The following is a 22,969-nucleotide window of genomic DNA, read 5'->3' on the forward strand; positions in this document are numbered from 1 at the left end:
AGAGAATCTTGTTTCTCACAGTCTGAGAGTCCTTTAGGTGGTTTTTCATCTGTCTTGCACTGAGGAGAGGCTTCTGTCTGGCTGCTCTGCCATAAAGCCCAGATTGGTGGAGTGTTGCAGTGATGGTTGTCCTTCTGCAAGTTTCTCCCATCTCCACACATGATCTCTGGAGCTCAACCAGAGTGACCATCAGGTTATTGGTCACCTCTCTTATCAAGGCCCTTCTCCCCTGATTGCTCAGTTTGGCCAGGCGGCCAGCTCTAGGAAGAGTCCTGGTTGTTCCAAACTTCTTCCATTTAAGAATTATGGAGGCCACTGTGCTCTTGGGAACCTTCAATGCAGCCGAAATTATTTGTAGCCTTCCCCAGATCTGTGCTTCGACACAATCCTGTCTCTGAGCTCTGCAGGCAGTTCCTTTGACTTCATGGCTTGGTTTTTGCTCTGATATATATTTTCAGCTGCGAGACCTTATATAGACAGGTGTGTGCCTCTCCAAATTATGTCCAATCAATTGAATTTGCCACATGTGGACTCCAGTTAAAGTGTAGAAACATCTAAAAGATGATCCAGAGAAACGGGATGCACCTGAGCTAAATTTCAAGTGTCATAGCAAAGGTTCTGAATACTTACGTCAATGTGATATTTCAGTTTTTTCTTTTTAATAAATTTGGAAAGTTATCAAAACTGGTTTTGCTTTGTCATTATGGGGTATGGAGTGTAGACTGATGTGGAATTTTTTTTTTTTTTTTTTAAAGCATTTTAGCATAAGGCTGCAACATAACAAAATGTGAAAAAAAATTAAGGGGTCTGCATACTTTCTGAATGCACTCTATCTATCTATCTATCTATCTATCTATCCAATTAAAACAACTAATTGAATAATTTGTAAGTGTTCAGTTTTGGTAATATTAATTTCACAGATCCATATAATGTTTTATTGATTTATTCATTTAATATGGTATTACAAATCCCCATATAGTTCCACCACAAACCACCGGTTGTTCTACTCTAGGATGTAAAATAATTACACATGATTCAGTTCCAACATGGGATATAAAATCCACACCAGAAAAGCAAGATAAACAAAAAGTGCCACACTGGTATCCGAGCGTGTTTAATTTGCTCTCTTTGATGTGCTCTGGAGACTTAATGAGTTTGAACTTTAGAGTGATCTATGGAGTGCTGTGATGAGTATTCTCCAAACCCTCAATTAACTGAACTTGTAATCAGCAGCCTACTTGATTCAGCATCATAGCATTCCAACTGACAGGAGAAACACGACTAAGGAGACTCCATTCTAACTGTTCCCATGGCCCTTTCAAACAAGTCAAACAAAATCATCAAACAAAAAATGACTTCAGCCAGAGAGGTGCTTCTGTATCAAAAGTTATAATAAAGTAAAAAAAAAAAAAAAAAAAAAAAAAAACTCTGGACAACTTTCAATCACAGCAACATGTCTTCACCTGACAGGGATGTCTCATTGAGAAAATTACATGTCTGAATTGCGAAACGCCTCCATGCTTTCATTCCTCAGGCTTGAACTACCAAAACAACACTAGACCCTTCTAATACTGAGAGGTGATTTCACAGATTGTTTCTCGTCTACAACAATTTGCCCCAGTAATTGCTGTATACTGTAACATCTGATTATTTCCACTTAAATGTGCACTCAGTAATTCTAATCCAATACACTTTTTGTCAAATTCTGCAAATATCTCCTCACAGTCTGCTAGCTGTCCGTTCTGTGGGTGGGCTGAAAAAAAATCTAGTATTTATACACAGCCCTGGTTCTGTAAATGGGACAAAAACAAAGCGGATCGGACCGATCCACACAACACTACTCCAGCCAATCAGCAACAGGGGGTGGTTCTAGCGCGTGCACAGGATGGGGGGTGGGGGCAGAGCAAGAGGGAAATTCACTAGAAGAGCGATGGCAAATCTGGCTGATGTGAACTTTCTAAACTCCAAGGAGGACAAATGGCTGAGAAACAGACCAAGAGAAAAAGGTCAGACGAATACAAACTAAAAAAGAGAAAGATTATGATAAATTGAGGGCTAGGAGCCGCGTCAACATCGGCGAGGGTTTTCAGCAGTGGAGAGACCTCCGAGAGGTAAAAGGCTTTAAGACGGATGCAGAAGTTGCTCTTTTTCTTCTCAATAGGTGGGTAACCTAAATTTTTTCACAGAACCCATATATGCTGTTGTTGTGATGTTAGATTTAGTAGCAGGAGAGTTGTGAGTGTCTGGAGCTGGATGAATTTGGGGGACAGAGCTTCCAAAGGAGCACTGAAAGGAGGGGTGTGTTTGTTTTGGCAGCTGAGTTCGAATATCAACAGTGTTTCTCGGAGTCGCGTGCCGCCATGCGAGGTTCGGACGTGTGAATAGCGAGCTCTGCGCACTTTGTTAGTTTTAATACTTTTTGTGTCATAAACCGGTGAGATTCGATACACCTTGATTCTTAACTGTTCTAGGAAGACAATGTGTCAAAGAATTCAAAATCCTCAGGCTCTGGAGACATTAAAAGGCACTTATGTGCTCAAGCTGATGCCCCCGAGCAGCAGGCCACAAGCCCCGGAGTCGATTTGGCCAGTTAGGTTAAGGAAATTCGGTGACAGTTGATGAACGTGTCGGCAATGCTGACTAAGGTCGTTGCTGACTTGGAGGAGCTTATCTGTAATATGTCGATCGATCACTGCCATGGAGACGAAATTCACTGAGATGGTTACAAGAGTGGCAGATGTTGAGAAACTGATCGATTATCTGGAGTCATTGGAGAGGGAATTAGCTGCTAATCCTCTAGCAACCAAGGCAGACTTGTAGCGCATCTGGGAAAAGTTGGAAGATATGGAGAATTGTAACTGGCAGAATAACATCCAAATTGTTGGAATTCCTGAGTGAGCAGAGGGTCAGAATATGGTGGAATTCCTGGACGGGCTCTTTCCGAGTCTGCTCGACATAACAGGCCATAAGCTGGAAATCGAGCGAGCTCACAGTGTTCCACCTCGCGAGGCAAAGAGTAAAGGAAGGCTTTCTTGGAAGAACCACAACATTTTCTTGTTCCCAGACTTCTCGAATTCAACAAGAGAGAAACGTGATCGATTCAAGGAATGCAAGAAACTCAGTCAGTCATACTTTGAGTCGGGGGACAAAGCAGGGAAGCTTTTGGCTAGATATATAAAGCAGAGAGAGTCTTTTTCTACCATTCCCTCAGTGAAATCTGCTGGTGGTGCCATTAATATTAATATTGCTTTTAAAGAATCTTGATCTCTATATCTCCACGTCTTCGTCTACTGATGAAGATATTAGAAACTTTGTGGAACCATTAGAACTCCCTAAACTGACGATTAAAAATTTGTTAGAAGTTTATATGGAATCATTAAAGAATGGAAAGCTTCCGCCAACCATGAAACAAATCTGGATCAGTCTGATTCTTAAAAAGGACAAAGATCCAAGCGAGTGTATAAGTTACTGTACAATTTCCCTGATCCAGCTAGAGGTAAAAATATTGTCACAAATTCTGGCTAACCGATTAAGTAAAGTTATGACATCACTTATACATATAGATCATGTGGGGTTTATTCGGGACCGCAGCTCTTCTGATAACATTAGACATTTCATCAATATCATGTGGTCAGTGGCGAATGATCAGACTCCGGTCGCTGCCATCTCACTTGATGCCGAAAAGGCGTTTGATATGGTAGAATGGGATTATCTTTTTAAGATTTTGGAAATAAATGGGTTCAGGAATACTTTTATTGGATGGATTAAGTTACTTTATAGACACTCGGTAGCAGCGGTACAAACAAATGGATTAATTTCAGATTATTTTACTCCGAATAGGGGCACTCGGCAGGGTTGCCCTCTTTCCCCATTATTGTTCTTCCCTGGAACCATTAGCAGCCACGATAAGAAGGGAAGATGATTTTCCAGGGGTGGTGATGGGAGGAATGGTGCATAAGCTTTTTCTTTATGCAGATGACATTTTATTATTTGTCTCTGACCCAACTAGATCTATGCCTTGCCTCCACAGAATTATTAATTCCTTTTCTAAGTTCTGAGGATACAGAGTCAATTGGTCTAAATCCGAAGCTTTGGCTCTGACAGCGTATTGCCCAGTAACGGCTTTTCAGCCGGGCACCTTCCAGTGGCCCAACCAGGGGCAAGTATTTGGGCATTTTATTCCCAGAAAATTTGTCTGATTTAGTAGAGTTAATTTTGACCCCTTAATAAAAAGGTTTTCGAGAAATGTGGGCAGGTAGGCTTCATTACATTTATTTATGATTGTGAAGGTTAATGTTAATAAAGTGAATTATATTCCAAAATGTAAATACCTGCTACAATCTCTCCCTGTAGATGTCCCCCTCTCTTATTTCAAGCAAATTGATAGCATAGTGAAGTCCTTCATTTGCAATGGTAAGCATCCTAGATTACATTTTAATAAGTTACATAGGCCGATTGACAAAGGTGGGCTAGGCCTACCCAAGATTTTGTTTCATTATTATGCATTCGGTCTCAGACATTTGGCTCATTGGTCGCTTCCACCTGAGAGAGCCCCTCCCTGGTTTTGTATTGAACAGGAAGTTCTTGCCCCTATTTCGCCATTGCAAAGCCTTTCTATCAAACTAATCGAAGAAGTTAAGTTACACCCCGTTACCTCGCATTTGCACTCGGTATAGACAAAAGTGTCCAGAGTCTTTAATTCAGACATTTATTTAAATGTTGCCTCAAGCATATGGCTGACCCCTAAATTATGTATTAATAAGTCCCCTTTCTGCTGGTCAGAGTGGATTGTGAGGGGGGAGTTACTACACTTGGTGACCTATATGAGAGTGGAGTGTTGAGATCTTTTGAAAATTTGGTTCAACATTTTGGGATTCCCAGATCTTAGTTCTATAGGTATTTACAGCTGCGCCATCTGCTCTGTACCGTTTTTGGGAGTAGCACACACACCCCTAAAGAGGTGATTACTGCTTTTGGAAAAGGTCATGAGGCATCAGTTTATTACTCCCTGCTAATTCAGAGTCAGGGGGATGGAGCTTTAACTTCTCAAGAGATTATGGGAGTAAGATTTAAACTTGGTATTGGAGGGGGGAGTGTGGGCTAGGATTCTAAAAAACATCAAGTCTGCATCTAGAGATGCAAAGGTACGCCTTATGCAATTCAAGATTTTACATAAATTCTGTTGGACCCCCTCTAGATTGTATAGGCTTGGTCTTAAAGACACACTCACCTGCTGACGATGCCAATCAGAAGATGGAGACACAACCCATGTTTTTTGGGGGGGGTGTTAAGATCCAAGAATTTTGGTTGAAGATTCAGAGATATGTGATGTTTTGGGCACCCAAATTTATTTTGCCCCAGACTCAGTATTTTGGGGGATAAACACATACAAAATTTGGTTCTGACCAGTATTATCATTGGCAGGCAGATTATTTTAAGGGGATGGAAGTCAGATGGAGTGCCCTCATTTCCGGAGTGGTGTGTGGAGATGGGGAGGGTGGCAGCTTTCGAGGAGTTGTCAAGCAGAAGGCTGGGGTTTTGGGATTTGTTTGATAGTAAATGGGGCAGTTATTTAGCATTTTTGGGGGACTCTCGGGAAGGGGCTGTGGAGAGAGAAGTTTAGTTAATATATATATATATATATATATATATATATATATATATATATATATATATATATATATATATATATATATATATATATATATTATATTTTCTTTTTTTGTTTTCTTTTTGTGTGTGTGTGTGTGTGTGTGTATTCTTATTTGTGACCACTGGGGGGTTCGTTGGGGGTCAGGGTGGGGTTGGTGATTGGGGAGGGGTAATAGTGGGGGTTAAATGTTAAATGTTGATTCAGTGTATATATGTTGTGTTTTTTCTTTGTTATATGACTACGAATCAATAAAAAGAATTTATTAAAAAAAAAAAAAAAAAAAAGTGTTTCTTAGGAATCGCTGAGTGCACCTTTAAGAGCCAATGGCAATATCACCCAGTTGAGACATTTTTGTCATCAAAAGCTGTCAAGCAGCAAAACTGTACCAAGTTTTATACTTAAGCATCATTTAAAGGGTTACAATTTTCTATACAATGAAAGTGAATGGTGTCCGAGGCTGTCATTCTGCCAAACATCTCCTTCGTATAGGTCTGGAACAAAATGAGGGTAAAGAAATAATAACAGAATTTTCATTTTTGGGTGAACTTTCCCTTTCAGAACTTAACTAGGAAAATGGGGGAAGTGCTCAGTTCTAAAGGAGACTTTTAATCTCAGTTTAGACTGGGACTAGAGCAGACCCAATGTGCAAAACACTCATTTAAAAGTTTAAAGGGTCTTCTGTAGTTGTCATTAGTCAGTCCCCCCAAGGGAAGGAAACAGTTGAAAAACATGCTGGCACACCCTGAGTTTTAACAGCGTCTGAAACCCATGGAGGATGCAAGGAACCACAAAAGAGAGCGGTAATTATTTGATCTGGCTCCATCTGGGCTCTACTGAGCCTCTGATCCTGTAGTTTATAGCTGAGAGTTGATGAGTGTTTCCAATCAAAATTGGGGCTACCTGAACACTTCTAAAGCACTATGTTGCTTAATTGTGCACTAAAAAGGGCTCACTTGAAGGAATATTCCGGGTTCAATACAAGTTAAGAACAATCGACAGCATTTGTGCCATAATGTTGATTACCACAATATTTTGACTCGTTCCTCGTTTTCTTTAAAAAAAGCTAAAATCTGGGTTCCAGTGAGACACTTACAATGGAAGTGAATGGGGCCAATTCGTAAACAATAAAATACCCACCATTTCAAAAGTATAAAAAAAAAAAAAAGTGAACAACATGATTGTGATAAAATTGTGCTAACTTTTTCTGTGTGAAGTTTTATCCAATTTGACAACATTGTTGCCATGACAACTTAATGCCGTAAACACTAAAACCCTAAAATGACTTTACCTGTCTTCAAAAAACTTTACAGCTAAAATAACACATGAGATTTAACAGAATTATTAATGCTAGTGCTTTTATAAAATTATAAGCTTCACTTTCCATTGTAATTCCCTAATTTTTCCTTTTTTAAAGAAAAGAAGGAACAAGTCAAAATTAATTTTGGTGGTAATCAACATTATGCCACAAATGCCGTCAACTGAGTTTAAAGGTGATTTAAGCGATTTCACGAGACTGAGCCGTTGGATTAGCCACGCCCCCACTTTCCAAAATCCCAAACTCCAAAGATACCAAAATGAGTTTTATTGAGAGCAGAAATTATGGTTAAAAACAACAGCTGCAAAATAGTGCCCTCAACTGACAAATGTTATGAACACCATGGCATAAAAATGCATTTTGCCTCAATAATTCGCTGCAACTACAATACTATGAAAACGCGCAAAATGATTGACAGACAGAAAGCGTCATTGACCGCGGACACATTTTTGTTTGCTGTTCACAGAGTCTTGTGCTGCCACAGAGACCGGTGAGATAACTCAGGACAATTTTTTCATTAATATCTTTCAGAGAGTAGAAAAATTATTTGCATACCTTTCCATGAAAAAAATTGATTACAGCACCTTTAACTTGTACTGAACCTGTAATAATCCCTGAAGCTCAGTTTCCATAAGAACATCAACATACACAGTACTTCCAAGCCCACATTTGACTTAGAGACAGTTCACCCAAAAAAATAAATTTATGTCATAATTTACTAACCCCCAAGTTGCTCCAAACCTTTGTGACTTCCTTTCTTTCGCAGAACACAAAAGAAGGTGTTTTGAAGAATGTTCACACTGCTCTCTTCACTACAATGAAAGTCGATGGGGACCAAGGGCATTCAAGCTCCAAAAAGGACAAAAAAGCATCAAGCAAGTAGTCTATATGTCTCATGCGCTATATTCCAAGTCTTCTGAAGTCATATGATATATTTGTGTGAGGAACAGACTGAAATGAAGTCATTATTCACTGAAAAACTTGCTTGACATGTGTGGTCACCATGTACTTTAACTGCATGGAAAAAAGCAACTTGAACATTTTGCTTTAAATACAGTAACTCAGAAAGAATGTTATGCAGGTTTTGAAAGATATGATGGCTGAATTTGCATTTTGGATGAACTACTGCTTTAATCATAGCTACATTTTTTACATATAACATCACACTGTAGTTGATATATTGAAAAGTGTAACAAACACAGCTTGTGACCAAACTCTATGGTAATGATGTGCTTTTATATGCACAAAATGTTTTAATTTAGATGAAAACCAACCAATATCACTCACCCTCATCTTGACATGTTAAAAGAAGCTCTATTTTTCAAACCAGTGTCCTGTGATTCTCTCAGGATATTTCCTCACTGAGCAGTTCTCCAGAACTCACACACACATGCACATGCTGAGACAGATGAACAAATAGAGCCCCCAGTCACTCCGCCTCCAAATACACACACACACACACCTTTTCTCTCTCTTTCATTGCGTGTGTGCCGGTGGGTAAACAGATGTAGGTACATAAAACGATCACATTACATATTTGTCACTGTTAATTTCTCTGCTGGTTTCTGCTAAATGAGATACAAATTCATTTTCACAGCAATTCATTGATGTGGGCAGCTGGTTGCTGGTTGTTTTGTCTCTTAAGTCTTTAAAACACACAGGGGAGGCCCAGTCACAAGACTAAACAGTACACATTGCAACCCACTCAAACAAGGGTCACTGCTCACTAAACAACATAGCTCGGGTGGGTGTGTGTTAACATACTCAACTTAAACAGAGTGTGAGAAAACTTCAATCTGACATGGAGAAACACTGCAAATGTGAAAAATACAATTTAGCCAAAAACGATATTCATGCTGAAACCCAGATGGAAAAATATAGATGGTTTCCACTGAATCAATAGGAATGCAGAATAACCGTTAAGCACTTCATAATTTCCAGATGACAGCGTTGAACAGAAGTAGCGCTCTGTTTACAAATCTCCCTGCTGTGCTACTAGTGTATTTTGCTGAGTATGAGTCTTGAATCTTGACAAAGCACACTTCTCACTCAAATGTGTCCATTAGGGGAAAAAGTCCAAATTGAATATTAGATTAGCAGCAGAACAGGAAGCTCTCTAGACTGTGAAATGGAGCAACAACTGAGAGACAGCACTCAGATACCCCTTTTCCATTGACACAGTTTTTCCTCAATAATGTGAAAATAATGATTTATAAAAATTAAACGTTACATATTCTTAGGAGTGTCAGCATTCTTTGGATTGTACATTAGAGATTTTACAAAATGAGTGGTTTCCCAAAAACTCATGTCCAACTCCTGCGTCAGTGTCACATTCATAAAGCAAGTTAATTTCCTGATCTAAACTGTAAAACAAATAATAATAATTTAAAAAAGCTTGCCTATACTGGACTCTATCTGAAGGAGTTTATGATTATGGCAATTAATACTTTATATTAGGGATGTGCTACGGTGGACAACTAATCAACTAGAGTCGACTACTAATATTAATATTTTTAGTGGTGGTGGTTTTAATTGGAGATGCAATTCTCAAATTAATCGAGAGACACAACTTCTTGGAGAGTGTTTTTGCATGATAATAACTTTCTGTGCTTAAAAATGATTAATAGTCAGCACAACAACAACAAAAAAAAAAAACCTCTGCAAGACGTTTTGTCTCTTTAATGCTTTAGGTTTAGTCCATTTATGTACCGCTACTGTTACAGCCATCAAAGCGCTGCATCAACAATCCATTTCTAGATGGATCAATTTCGGATGTTAAATCCTCTGCTATGAGTAATGTTCCTGTATTTGTGAGGTGATAAGGAGAGATTAAAGTATTTTGCTGATTCTGTTTGACACTACTTAAATAAATACAGTACTGTGCAAAAGTTTTAGGCACTTGTGAAAAATGTTGCATAGTGAGGATATCTTCAAAAATAATGACATGAATAGTTTTCATTTATCACTTAATGTCATACAAAGTCCAGTAAACGTAACAAAGCTAAATCAATATTCGGTGTGACCACCTTTGCCTTAAAAACAGCACCAATTCTCCAAGGTACACCTGGACACAGTTTTTCTTGGTTGTTAGCAGATAGGATGTTCCAAGCTTCTGGGAGAATTCACCACAGTTCTTCTATCTATTTAGGCTGTCTCAATTGCTTCTGTCTCTTTATGCAATCTCAGACTGACACGATGTTCAGTGGGGGGCTCTGTGGGGGCCATGCCATCTGTTGCAGGGCTCCCTGTTCTTCTATTCTAATCTTTTCTATTTGCAAAAGTAATGGTTGGGAGTCTAACATTTATATTTCCTGTAGACACACTAAAGCTGAAAATATAAATAACCATCTTAAGACAAATGCTTTTGTGAAGCATCTTATGTGCCTAAGACTTTTGCACAGTACTGTAGTTGCAGTAAAAAAGGTTTAAACTGCTCAATGTCGTGAACTAGATGTGTACCCGCATCATTATCTTGTAGTTCTGCACATTTGAATGCACAGCGAGGATCATCCTGAGACTCCCAAGCTCTCCGTTTACATTGAAGCGCGTTATTCTGCATTCAGGATGCGCATAAGCGGTTTTGTGCCGTTCTTTATTGTAGCCTTTCTTACTTCGTACTTTTCTTACTGTGATAGTTTTGTGCAATAAGATGTTATGGTTATTTAGCCTTTTTATTTGTTGAATATCCGTTTGTTACCATGTTGAAGTGCTGCGCTAAGCGTCCATTTATCCCTCTGAAACGCATCTGATAACGCATTATTATTATCCATAACACCGTCTAGATGACAAGTAGTTCAAACAACCGACCAACACGCCGATTATGAAAACTGGTAGTTTTGCACATCACTACTTTATTTGAGAAGATACATTTGAAGTTTTCACTGCTTCATTTGAAGTTTTCACTGCAAATGTCACATCTGTAATGCTGGAATTCCCCATCATGGTTAGGTTTTCAAATAAGTGGAAATGTGGACCGGTTCTGAGAGAGGTTTGTAGATCTCCTGTACATGTACCAGCTTTAGCAGCACAAGGGTTGTAGGAAGAGGACGCAGACTTGAGTGGTGAAACGTTAGCAACTCTAAGCAACAACACAATTGCAGTGGAATAGGGGAAAGAGCTGCAATCTAGTTCTCTTACTCATTTCCATTCATTCCCAATACACTTCAACCAATCATAGTTCAGGAGACATGAGCTTTGCCTTTTGCATTCCACTGTCTTTCCTTAGTCTGAAAAGACACACATACACACACACAAACATACAGCTCCTCTCATCTTCTCTCGGAGCCTCTCGAACCTCCTGCTGTGTCGGAGGCTCTCCCCTGCTCTTCTTGACCTTTTTGTCTCTAAATGTGTTACGGGGTCATGGAGCCACTCTTAATACTGTCACATGCCCAGATTGTTTAAATGCCTAAAACCAGACTGTCTTCAATAAGTTCTGCTCTGTCTCTTCGACATTTTAAACAGAAACCCCAACTAAAGTGGCATATAAATGTAAAAAAGATAGACATTTAAATGTGCCACGTATTTACACGGTGATCACAATCGCAGAAAACATCTTTGGCTAAGACAATATCCACAATAATCCTCTTTCGTTTGACATATTTTTCAAACTTCCTTTTCGGTTTTCTAAAGTCATCTTTTTCCAAAGTATGCGGTTATGAAGAGCATTTTCAAATTCAATTATATTATTGCAGATGTGGCCTAAATATGACCTCCTATAAAAGTCATTTAAAAGTCTGTGTAAATATGCCTTTCGCAAGAAAATTGTATTAAATGTATCTCTGATTTGTTATATCTGCTCTCTTGAAATCTGAAATAATCTCATAATTTGGCAACAGACTGCTGAGGGCAGTAAATGCAATAAAAATAGCATTTATTTTCCAAATATTTCTTCCTCAAAAGAAAGAATCATTAATGGAACCATTAAAGAATCAGAACCGGACTTGTAAAATTCCTTACGATTGCCATCCCTATTCCCAACCCTAGTAAAAATGTGCAATATGCAAATCCACACATACATGACAAAATAAAAGCATTCTATGAAATATTACAGTTATCTTCCTCCATATTCTGAATAACAAATAAAACAAAGGACTTCCCAGTTCCATATTTCAAAGCATGTTTGCAAAAATCCCACTGGGTGAAAAGCAGCAACATCCCAACATTTTCAAACACGGTATACAGACTAAACCAAGCACAGTAGCATTAAGCTCTCCAGTAAACTTCCTAGGCTGACACTTCTGTTGTTGAAGTGACATTTAAAACTGTGTAAACATCTGCTTGCATATTGGAATTGTATGAAATCCAGCAAACCACCACAAACCCAGTCAATGGTACCAGATGCATCTGTTCATGCTGAGCTCCAACATGATGGGAACCTAGAATTTCACATGAAGTTTGAGGAGAAACAGCTTACATTTTTGGAACAAAAAACAAAAACAAATATATATATGTCTAGACGGACTTGCAGATGTGAAACATAGCAACCTTGCTGCATCCTGGAAATCACACATACAGAGTCCAAAAATGCATTTAAATTATACCTTGGTTCATCAATAACTCCTTAAAACAATGCACAGTATTTGCGAATCCTAATAAGGTTGTGAGGAAATGTCAAATGGCCCCAAAGAACGTAAACACAAATGTGGACTTGGTTCTCAGGTATGACACAAGTAGCTGTTAATAAACCATAAGCAGCGTTCTGTTCCTAGACTAAACACTTGGTTGTGTACCACACTGTGTCCTCTCTTCCTCCCTCAGGTCCCAGATGAACCAAAAAACCTCAACCCATGGCTTCCACTGGGCTAAGCTGTTTCAAACTCACAATAAAGATGGATGAGTCCATATCAGACCTTTAAAATGGAACATCCCATTTTCAGGTGAGGTTCATTGATAATGTTATTCAAGGTTTCTGGCAGAAAAACTTTTGTGTGTCCAATTTGCACCATCTCTCTGACCTTTACAATTAAATAAATAAACTTTATTTATTTATTTAATTAATTTTATATTATTTTATTTATTTTTGCTTGTGTGCCTTGCAGACTTCTATATATTTGTCCTTGTAAAATGAGAAATGAGAAACAACACTTATTCACAGGTTGTAGGTTTGCTATCAGGTCCAATATATTTTGTGATGTCCGGTCTCTTTGCAAAGTCTGCATTTCATTGTGACAAATTCACTAAACAATCCCTGAAAAAATATGCCACAAAAACTATTAAGGTTGGACAGAAATAATCAGGAAAAAGCTTGAAACAGCACAAGATATTCCCCATATCTTTTTTTTATTTTTATTATTATTATTAGATATGCCTATTGGAATAATAGCATTTTCATTTCAATTTGTTCCTCAGTAAATAAACTTCTCACTACAACAGAACGTATTCACCCATTTCTGCTTTCACTATGTAGCAAATGTCCGTTTTATAGAGTAATGGAAATGTGATGTCATCACGGAAGCTCTCACTCAAAAAAAAATGAGGACATCTTTAGCTGAGCTAGCTTCAGTATGGCACTCGAGCTGACTGATAGAGCGGTTTTCTAGTGACTGATGCCATATGCCAAGTGTGTGTGCCAAGGCTGTATCTAAGGAAACCATGTGTACCTCTGGAGCCTTGTGGCAGTTTAGAGATGATAAATTATGCACCACAGGGCCAGACTGGCTCTTCCTCACTGGCCTTAAAAGCGAGGTAAATGTCCTCCCAAAAAGATGAGGATTCTAAGTTTACTGCTCTATCGAGTTTTAATTGAACAAAACCTCCCTCCCTACCCTAAACCTAAACCTAACCAATAGTGTCATAAAAGCAAACGTGATATGAAAAAACAATTGCTGAAGAAATTGTTAAAATGTATCACCTTGCATGTCATAGGCAATGTTGGGTAAGCTACTCAAAAAAAGTAATCCACTACAAATTACTTCTCTAACATTTTATCAGACTACTTTACTGATTACATAACATAAAAAGTAATCAAATTACTAATAATTTTACTTTTAAGTTACTTTCTAAATCACTATTCCTAGAAAATATTTCAGCTCAAATTCAAAATATCGATATTTTTTACTCATCGTTCATTGTCGGACACCCTTTAGCTGTCACAGAAACTATAACAGACGTACATATGAATTTATATTTTAAATGTATACAGTACATCTTACTTTAGCGCATATAATGTACTTAAAAGTAATTATTTTAATTGAAAGTCAGTAACTGTAATCTGATTACAATCTGATAAGAATTTAAAAATAAGTTACATTACTTTGTTGACTTACAAGTTATTAGATTACAGTAACTAATTACTTTGTAATCGGATACACCCAACACTGGTCATAGGATAGCATTGTGTGAGGAACAGGGCAAAAAGAAAGGGTTTATGAACTGACTATCTGCCCTTTTACTCATGATTTGTGGGAATAAAAGGGAATAAAAGTCATAGTTTAAAGGCCTTTAGTGCTCATATCACCAGGAAACTGCCAGGATACCTATGAGCCATGGAAAAATAATTTTGCAAAATGTATAGTAGGTTATACTAAAGGTATAGTAATATGATTCTAAGGCTGAATGGCACATACTAAACCCCTGGCAGAGGTGTACTGCTGAGTGTGGGATGCTTCAGAGCAGGGGTCGGGAACCTTTTTTCACCAAGGAGCTACGTATTTTTTTCGAAAGAGCCATAGCACAAACTAATAATGTACTATTTTCAAAATTTTTCAATAAAATAAAATGTTTATTATGCACATAGACTACTCAAAAACAAACATATTTTGCAATGTAACATGTTGTAATATGGAATTGAGTACACATGTTTGTGCAGGTCTCCATAAAATTACTTCATTTTACAATTGTTTATGAAAAAGTTCACTTCACTTTTTAACGATAATCGCCTTAAAAAACATTGCGATATCCGATTATATCGTCAACCTCCCTGCCGAGGGTCAGTGAATATTTTTGCTTTATTGATTTTGCTTTAACATTTTTAGTAATTTATAGAAACACGAAAAACAAACAAAAGACATTTCTAAATTCAAATTGCACTTTAAACGAAACTAAAAAGCAATTAAAATAATGAAGCGATCAAAAAATCTTATATATAACCACCTCCCCAAATCCAAACATTTACCGTCTCCAACGGCCCCATTTGCCATCAGGCAAGTATCTGTCAACGGCAACAGGTGACAAATTACTAATAGCCTACAAATTAAGAACTAAAGTCAATTATAAATGTAAAGATAATAATAATCATAATAAATAAGCCCAATAAATTCCCATGTGTTCCCAAAAAAATGCTGCCAAATATGTGTTCTTATCGAATGTGTTTGTATTGCTGTTTGATAATAGAGATTATTCTGCCTAAAGAAAGTAAAATAGAACTCAATTTATGTTCAAGGTGTCATAATATTTTATGATTTAATCACTTTCATCTTTGTTTAATACATATGTATATATATATATATATATATATATATATATATATATGTTACTAAACCTGGAGAGTTGTGTTCACAATGCGTCAGAGTGAACTGCTCCGTGGAAATAAAGCAAAACTCACAGCACCTACTTAGATGATCGAAGATCATTTGCAGCATTCTCATAGACAACATTATTCTTGCAAACAGTTTTCAGACAAATGAATACGACACAAGCAATGACGGCTTTTCTTTTGACTGTTCTTATATAATAAAATATAATAAAGTTTCTTCAAGCGTGTGTCTTTGTGACACAAAGTATTTATTTCATGCGTCACTCTGAGACGTCTTACAGGTCGCCCGCCTGTTGCGGGTAGATGAGCAAAATTACTCGCACATGAAATACCTCCATTTGGACGAGGAGCTTGCGAACTGGATTCAGCCTCGTTGCATTTGAAGGATGGCGGGTGCTATTTCACACCCTGGGCGCACATAAAAAAATAACGAACGTTTGTAAAATCGCACGTAGAAAATGCTCTTAACCGCTAAGATCAATAGTAACTGGGAAACGAGACCCAGAACTCTATGCATGTGCGTGTCTTGGAGAAGCGCTTTCATTGCACTCGTGAACAGCAGAGCTCACTGCGCACACATATCAAATCAGATGCGCATCGGCACCCTCTCTTTCATCTGTTCTTCAAAATATAATCACGTTTTGTCAAACGTGTGTCTTTGTGTCTAATTTCTTGTCATATATCACTCCGAGAAGTCTTACAGGTTGCCCTCCACAGTGGCTGGTACATCAGCAAAATTACCCGCCACTGCGCATGAAAAATCTGCATTTGGTGGTTGTTAATAGGTGAGTTTCCATCTAATTATTTTATGCACATTTTTAAATTGCACATAAGAAATCCTGATTGGAAACACTTGATATGTGAATAAACTTTCTAAATTCGCTTAAAATTTTATGCACTAGGAGGAGGTGGATTTTCTAGAGTTTTGCATTAGTTAAATTGTGCATTAAGGTGATGGAAATGGTTTATTCGCAAAATGATGACGTGTTTTGAACATTCGTGCATGCGTTATGAGTGTGCAATAGCTTGATATGACTAGCCCACCAAAAGGTCCAACCTTAGCACACAATTCTTTGAGCATAGCGCTTGTCATTCAGGAGTGTTTAACCCACAGCTGGTCAATAAAGTGGGTCCTCACAATCTGCCAGGACAGTTTTGAGACCAGGCGCTCCCAGGTATGCGGAGACTGGCGGAGTGTGGGCATCGCAGCAATTTCAGCCTACATTATATCAGATATTACACTTATTCTGTGGTGTCTCGTAAATGCATTTAATAATATGAGATACTTACTCCAATCTTGCAAATAAAACTGTCCCCAAAGCAGGGAAAGGTCATTCAGCTGCTCCATCATGATAACGTAGTGGATGGAAATGTGCAACAATTCATATTTTCTTAAGTCTAATTTTTAGAAATGCGCTTAAAAAATGTGAAAAATTTTGGATGGAAACCCAGCTAATTTCAAACCTTGTTCACCAGGAGTAGGCTGTAAGACAAATTCGGGAGAAAGGAAATCAAAACAGTGTCATTGACTTTGCAGTGGCTTTGCAATCGTACCCACACTTTCTGCAGGAAAATTATCTCCAGAAAGTTTTAAACGATCATGTGTTGGTGAATGGTGAGACACCTGGCGAGCTACTTGATTTTTAACAAAGAGCCACTTGTGGCTCGTGTGCCATAGGTTCCCAACCCATGCTTTAGAGGGACATTTTGCCCCAAGACTGCAGTCAGCCACAACATCACTCCCCAATTACCACAGCCGCCATGTGTTCAATGCTGTGCCATGTTACGTGATGTTGTACCACAGTGCTGACCCTCTGTCCTGACCTGTCCTGCATGTGACAGTCAGCTGCCAGGGAAAAATGAAAACCTGCCACTCAGATACTGGAGCACATTTCTGCTTGTCATGCTAGACAGCTTCCAGCTCCCACTCCACAGGAACCACAGGGCAGTTAAATGAGCCAAACGTGGCTGAGGCGCACATCAGATGCATCAAAACCTGATGTGTTAAAATGCATACTGGCTTGATGAATGCTGCAGAACTGCTTGAAGACATGAGGGTTGTTTGTTGATGGACCAGAGAACACACCAGACAAAATAACTGCATAAAAGCAAATTCAAAAGGCATAATGTTCTGATAAAAATTGATGTAGCGACTGACAGTCATAGAGTTACAAACAAAATTCAACAGACCATTTGAACTTTCTCCATTGAGCTCTCATCACACTTGTAAATAAGTTAAAGGAATAGTTCACCCAAAAAATTCTGTCACCATTTACCCTCATGTTTTAACAAGCTTGCATGACTTTCTTTCTTCAATGAAACATGTTAGGCAGAACGTTAGCCTTAGTCACCATTCACTTTGATTGCATCTTTTTCAAAACAATGAGAGTTAACGATTACAAAGGTTGTCACTCACCTAACATCTTATTTTGTGTTCCAAGGAAGAAAGTAAGTCATACAGGTCTGTAAAAACATGGGAGTGAGTAAATGATGACATAATTGTTTTGGGAAAAATTCTCTTTAATATCTTCAACATTTTGCAAATATTTCCATCTTTCAGAACAAGGTATGAATCAAAGGTCATTTCTTGTTTGTCTTATTTTGTACAGAACAAGCCATTTGGAAAAAGAACATTTGCCAAGATGAGGTCATTGGCATGTTGAGCTCATATATTTGGCCTTTATTTTAGCTCATTCTTTTGGCTTTTATTTCAGATCATGTCTTTGACAAAAAGCCAATTGAAACAAAAATATCATACATTATGTGTATACTATGGAGTCATAGAGTTAAAGTATAAACCTCTCGAACTGCACATGGCTACGTGAATAACCAACCTTGCACATACTCTCTGTTGGGAGTATTGAAGCATAATGTTTACGTTGTGTATGTTCAATTAGATCACCTCCTTTTCTAAGACCAATAAACAGCCACAATGGGTAATTAAAAGGGAAGCAGACAAACACATAAAACTTCACAGAGTCCTTTGTCTCAGTGGCTTCATTCTGGGCAGCAATTGGGACCAAGATGTCTACTGTTCCCTCCCACCTCTCAGTAAAAGAGACAACAAACAATAGAGTTGCCATGGCAAAATCAAAGCCCTCTGCCTCAGCACGACAGCGGATTAGTCAGTGTGTCAGCTATGCCCTATGCTTCAAATGTTCTGCATTTTCACCAAAACCATAACTACTTGTGCTTGAGGCCTTTGCACACCAAACGCCAATGTTTGGCGTGATTTCTCGCCGCGATCAACATTTTGAATCAAAACAATAGATTCTTAATGAGCCATTCTCGCCTGGAGCGAACATTCATGCCGAATCGCATGGCGACAAAGCGAACATTTTTTTTTACGGTGAGTGTGTTGATTTTTTTTCTTCGCCCGGCGAACAAATGCCCTGACCAATAATATATAAGCTTTATATCACATGTCAGAAGCCGTTGCAGTTACCAGAACCAGAGCAACAGGTGCCACTAAAGCACAGAAAGTTGTTTTGACCATCAATATTAAACTGTGAGGTTACTTGAGAAAGAAATCCTGAACCAGCAGTGAGGATGTTTATTTCATTTGCATCAAATGCCTAAAAAACTGAAAAAAAAAAAAAAAAAAAAAGATTCTCATATCGGTTCTCTTAACATGTAAATGATATTGCTGCATCACTGCCTTACATCCCCTTTAAAAAAATTATCTTATCTCATGTTGTGGATTGTCTTTATCATTTTTTACATATTGCTGCATTGTTTGGCCTTTGTATTTGATCTTACGTGAGTTCTTATATCTTTAATATAATATATATCGTGGCATATTTGCCTTTGTATCACTTTTTTAATAAACAACTTTGGGGATCTTAAGTGTTTTTCTTCTTGTGCCTCTGAATACCAAAAACAACAGCCTCGTCTGTCGGTAGCAGGATTAAAGTATCTAATAATGAGTCAGACTGAAGATGGGTTTTGTTGGGTGAGATCACCAGCTTGCTCAATGGGGGTCTAAATACAAATATTAACAACTTTTTTGTTAAAGGCATAATTTACAATAATCAAACCGCACAATTATGACTCTCAGACATTACAGATATTTCAGCTTTTTCAGTTAAAGCATAATTTTCTGTAAAGCTGCTTTGAAATGATGTGTCTTGTGAAAAGCGCTATACAAATAAAAATGACTTGAAGTATTGCTTGCACTCTTGGAGCGTTTAAATACCATCATGTTAAATTAGTAACATGCAGGATTTTCAGCAAATATAACACAAGTATATGTACATGGCAATACGATACAGTCAAATGTTTGTTTTAAACATTTGTTTGAACGGTCGTAATAAAAGTGTGCATTACGCACTTAACACAAGTATATACAGTAAGTGTGACTGTGGCATATAATTAATACTGTTCCAAACCAGTATGACTTTCTGTGTTCCAAGCAATCCAAAAAGAGATGTTAGGGAGAATATTGAAGTCTTAGTCACCAATCACTTTCATTGTAGGGAAAAAGATACAATGAAAGTGAATGTGACTGTGCACATGGTCAAGTGCTCAGCCTTTCAAAGTATACTCTTCTGAACAATGGGAACGCACATGTTTTCAACGCAAGCGAATGCGCAGTTGCGCACTACTACTGCTGTAGGCTATGCGGTCATGGTGCACAAAGACACGGACTGTCTGCATGTAAAAAAACTACGTGTACTGTGGTGATGCTGAAATTTGCATCACACGCACTGTGCATGAGATGTACCAGCATGCGGAAAACCGAAGTATACTTGACTTAAGAAAGAAAGTCATATGGTTTTGGAGCAAATGGTGAGTAAATGATGACAGCATATTCATTTTTGGGTGAACTACCTCTTTAAGGTGAGTTTATGATTATATTCAGCTTTCAACCGAACACTGAAGAATGTAAAATGATTAACAGCAGAAACATGCAATTTACATATCATCAGAAGGCATGTAGAGACGGGACCATACATGACATGTACAAACAGAGACAGGGAGTATCCCATGGAATGATTCTTTGTACTATGATGTGGCACCCGCAGTATGGAAAAGAGACGCATTACTCACCAGTCTCTCCATTTCCTGTTCTCTAAGTCGCTCTTCTCTCTGGCGCCGATGGTACTCCAGCAGGTCATCCTCATTGTCGCTAATCTCTGTGATGCTGTTTTTGCGGTCCCTCATGCCCGGGTGAGGAATTCGAATGTCCTTGTGACCCGCTGACATCTTCCTGTGGCTCCTGGGACTGGATCGAGGTGATGATCCAGGCAGAGAGCCTAGACTGAAGGCCGAAGACAGCGAGTTCCCAAAACTGCCCTTCCGCCCATCCAAGGTGGGCGATGGGCTGCGAGCGCGCATTACACGAGGACTGAACTGTTCTTCTGTAGGAGATCCCGCTTTCCGTCTGAGTCTGGGGCTCTCTGGGACCAGTCTTGGTGATGGGCTCTCTGGGGTACGCAGGGTTCCCGGTAGAGCTCCAGGGAGCACAGGAACCCCCCTACGAGCTATGGAGGGGCTGAGAGGAGGAAGTTCCCTCATGCTGCTCCCTTCAAGGTTCCTGCGGGCCAGCCGCGGGCTTTCTGGAGGTTGTAAAGCACGCGGGTGTGGAGGTCCACCCTGTATGATGTGTACAATGGGGTCCAAGGGGGGCTGAAAAGATCGTGAGGGTGGTGAGAGTGGGCTGGACGTCAAGGAATGGTCTTGCTGAGGCTGCTCCCGGAAAGGACTTGAGGGCCGTTTCTGGAGGACAATGGCAGCTTTAGTTCTGGGACTAGAGGGTGAAGAAGTTGGGGATGCAGTGGAGAATTTGGGGGTCAGTCTGGGGCTACCTGGAACTTGCACCCGACTGACAGATGGAGCATCAGTTGGAGTGGTAGAGATGGAGACAGAGGGCAGAATGTGAGTCTGTATGGGGCTGTCTGGGGTTCTAGCCACTGAGTTGTCATGGTTCAATCCTCTACGGGCTGGCTTTGGGCTTGGCGGTGCTTCTAAAAGAGCCTTTCTCTGAAGTCTGGGACTCTCAGGCACCTTTGACCCACTGTTGCTACTGGAATAATTGGGCAGTATGGTCCGTGGCTGAGGTATGGGTGGCTGGCTGGTGTAATTGTAGCTGGAGGACCTCACTGGAACAGGAGGAAGCGTGTGAATCTGGTCCTGACAACCACTCGGCGAGAGACTTGTGTAGCTGCCGCTGCTGGCAGCCGATGGGGATGAAAGAGGTGAGAAAGGAGGGGAGGTGTTCTCGTAACTGGAGCCCACAGACATAGCACCAGGGCTCGTTGGAGGAGAGAGAAGGAAGCGGCCACCTCCATTTAACATGGGGGATAGAGGGGACTTGGAGATGGGCTGACCAGGGGGCTTCTTTGATTCAGAGGAAGATGGTTGAGGATCATCCATGACTAGCGAGTCCATAATGTCCTGAAGGTCCTTCTCAATGGAACTGACAATGGCACGGTGCTCTGGACGCACTCTCTCGTTGGAAACTGGGTGGGATTCTGGCGCTCCAGACAAGTGATTCTCATTGACCAGGTTCTCAGAATCTGAAGGACCAAATAACAACCATAAGCCTGTGTCATACAAGTAGTTGACATGAAATACTTTTGGGAAGTTCCTATGTCCTACAGTGTGACATGCTATACTCTAAAACTATTTCTAAACAACATTTTGCGAATTCTTTTATAATTATTATTCATGCAGCTTTTATGGCAATATTACCTGAAAGCCTACATGTAATATTTTTACTTTTAAAACACATGTCACACTGCAAGACCATTTAATATTAACAAGTGAACGCAGCATTAAATGGTGAAAACCTTAAGAGAAACTGTGACCAGTCACAACACGTAAAATACACACTTCAACTTAAAATCTTGATGTTGATTATAAAAAAAAAAAGTTTATTGACATTTTAGGGGCTGTTCAGACTTATTGTGTTCTTGTGTTAAAAAAAAGCTAGATGCAGCACAATGAGTGGAACAGAATGCAGGTGTCTCAAAACGTGTTTTCAAAAGTTTAAGCTCTTTTAAACTTGACACAGCATCTTAAAAATGTGCAACAGTCAAAGATATCGGATTAGCGATTACAACTTGAATGGATATAACAAGAAAGGCACTTAAGAGTAGGTCGATGCATTTGGCTTCCTCACCTCATCTAACCCTAATGATTATCTTCAGTATAACACCATGTACCTGCAGCTCTTTTGGCACTGCAGAGATGAATTTAATCAATTAGTCCCATTCAACTACCTCAACTTCACTGCTGCCAAACCCATATAAGATGAATGCTCAAGTAGAAATAGTGGTTTACCAAATGGAAACTCAGAGTGAAAGTCGGCCAGTTTGACAGGATAAATGTCAAATGAAAATATACCCATGCAGCTAAATCACAGGCAACTGACCATCTCTAATGTAGGCCTAACTGGTTCATCAGCTGAAAATGAGTAGGCAAAGATGTTCATTATCTAAACCACCGATATCTTATTTAACATAGTACCCACCTTGTGATAACTCTATTGAATACAATATAGATTAAATATTGTAATGTGTAG

The 22,969-nt window shown here is 39.1% G+C and overlaps 1 protein-coding gene across 3 annotated transcripts in view; it reads right to left on the minus strand.

Annotated features, from left to right (window-relative positions):
* Positions 1–22,969, minus strand: part of LOC127422203 (pleckstrin homology-like domain family B member 1) — a 122,412-nt gene that overhangs the window by 54,744 nt on the left and 44,699 nt on the right. For all 3 annotated transcript variants that reach the window (XM_051665535.1, XM_051665534.1, XM_051665536.1), the window contains one exon: positions 20,494–21,962. In XM_051665535.1, the coding sequence (XP_051521495.1) occupies positions 20,494–21,962 (1,469 nt within the window). The remainder of the gene's footprint in view (positions 1–20,493; positions 21,963–22,969) is intronic.

The sequence above is a fragment of the Myxocyprinus asiaticus genome, chromosome 31 (genome assembly GCF_019703515.2).
Source record: "Myxocyprinus asiaticus isolate MX2 ecotype Aquarium Trade chromosome 31, UBuf_Myxa_2, whole genome shotgun sequence".
Classification (NCBI taxonomy): domain Eukaryota; kingdom Metazoa; phylum Chordata; class Actinopteri; order Cypriniformes; family Catostomidae; genus Myxocyprinus; species Myxocyprinus asiaticus.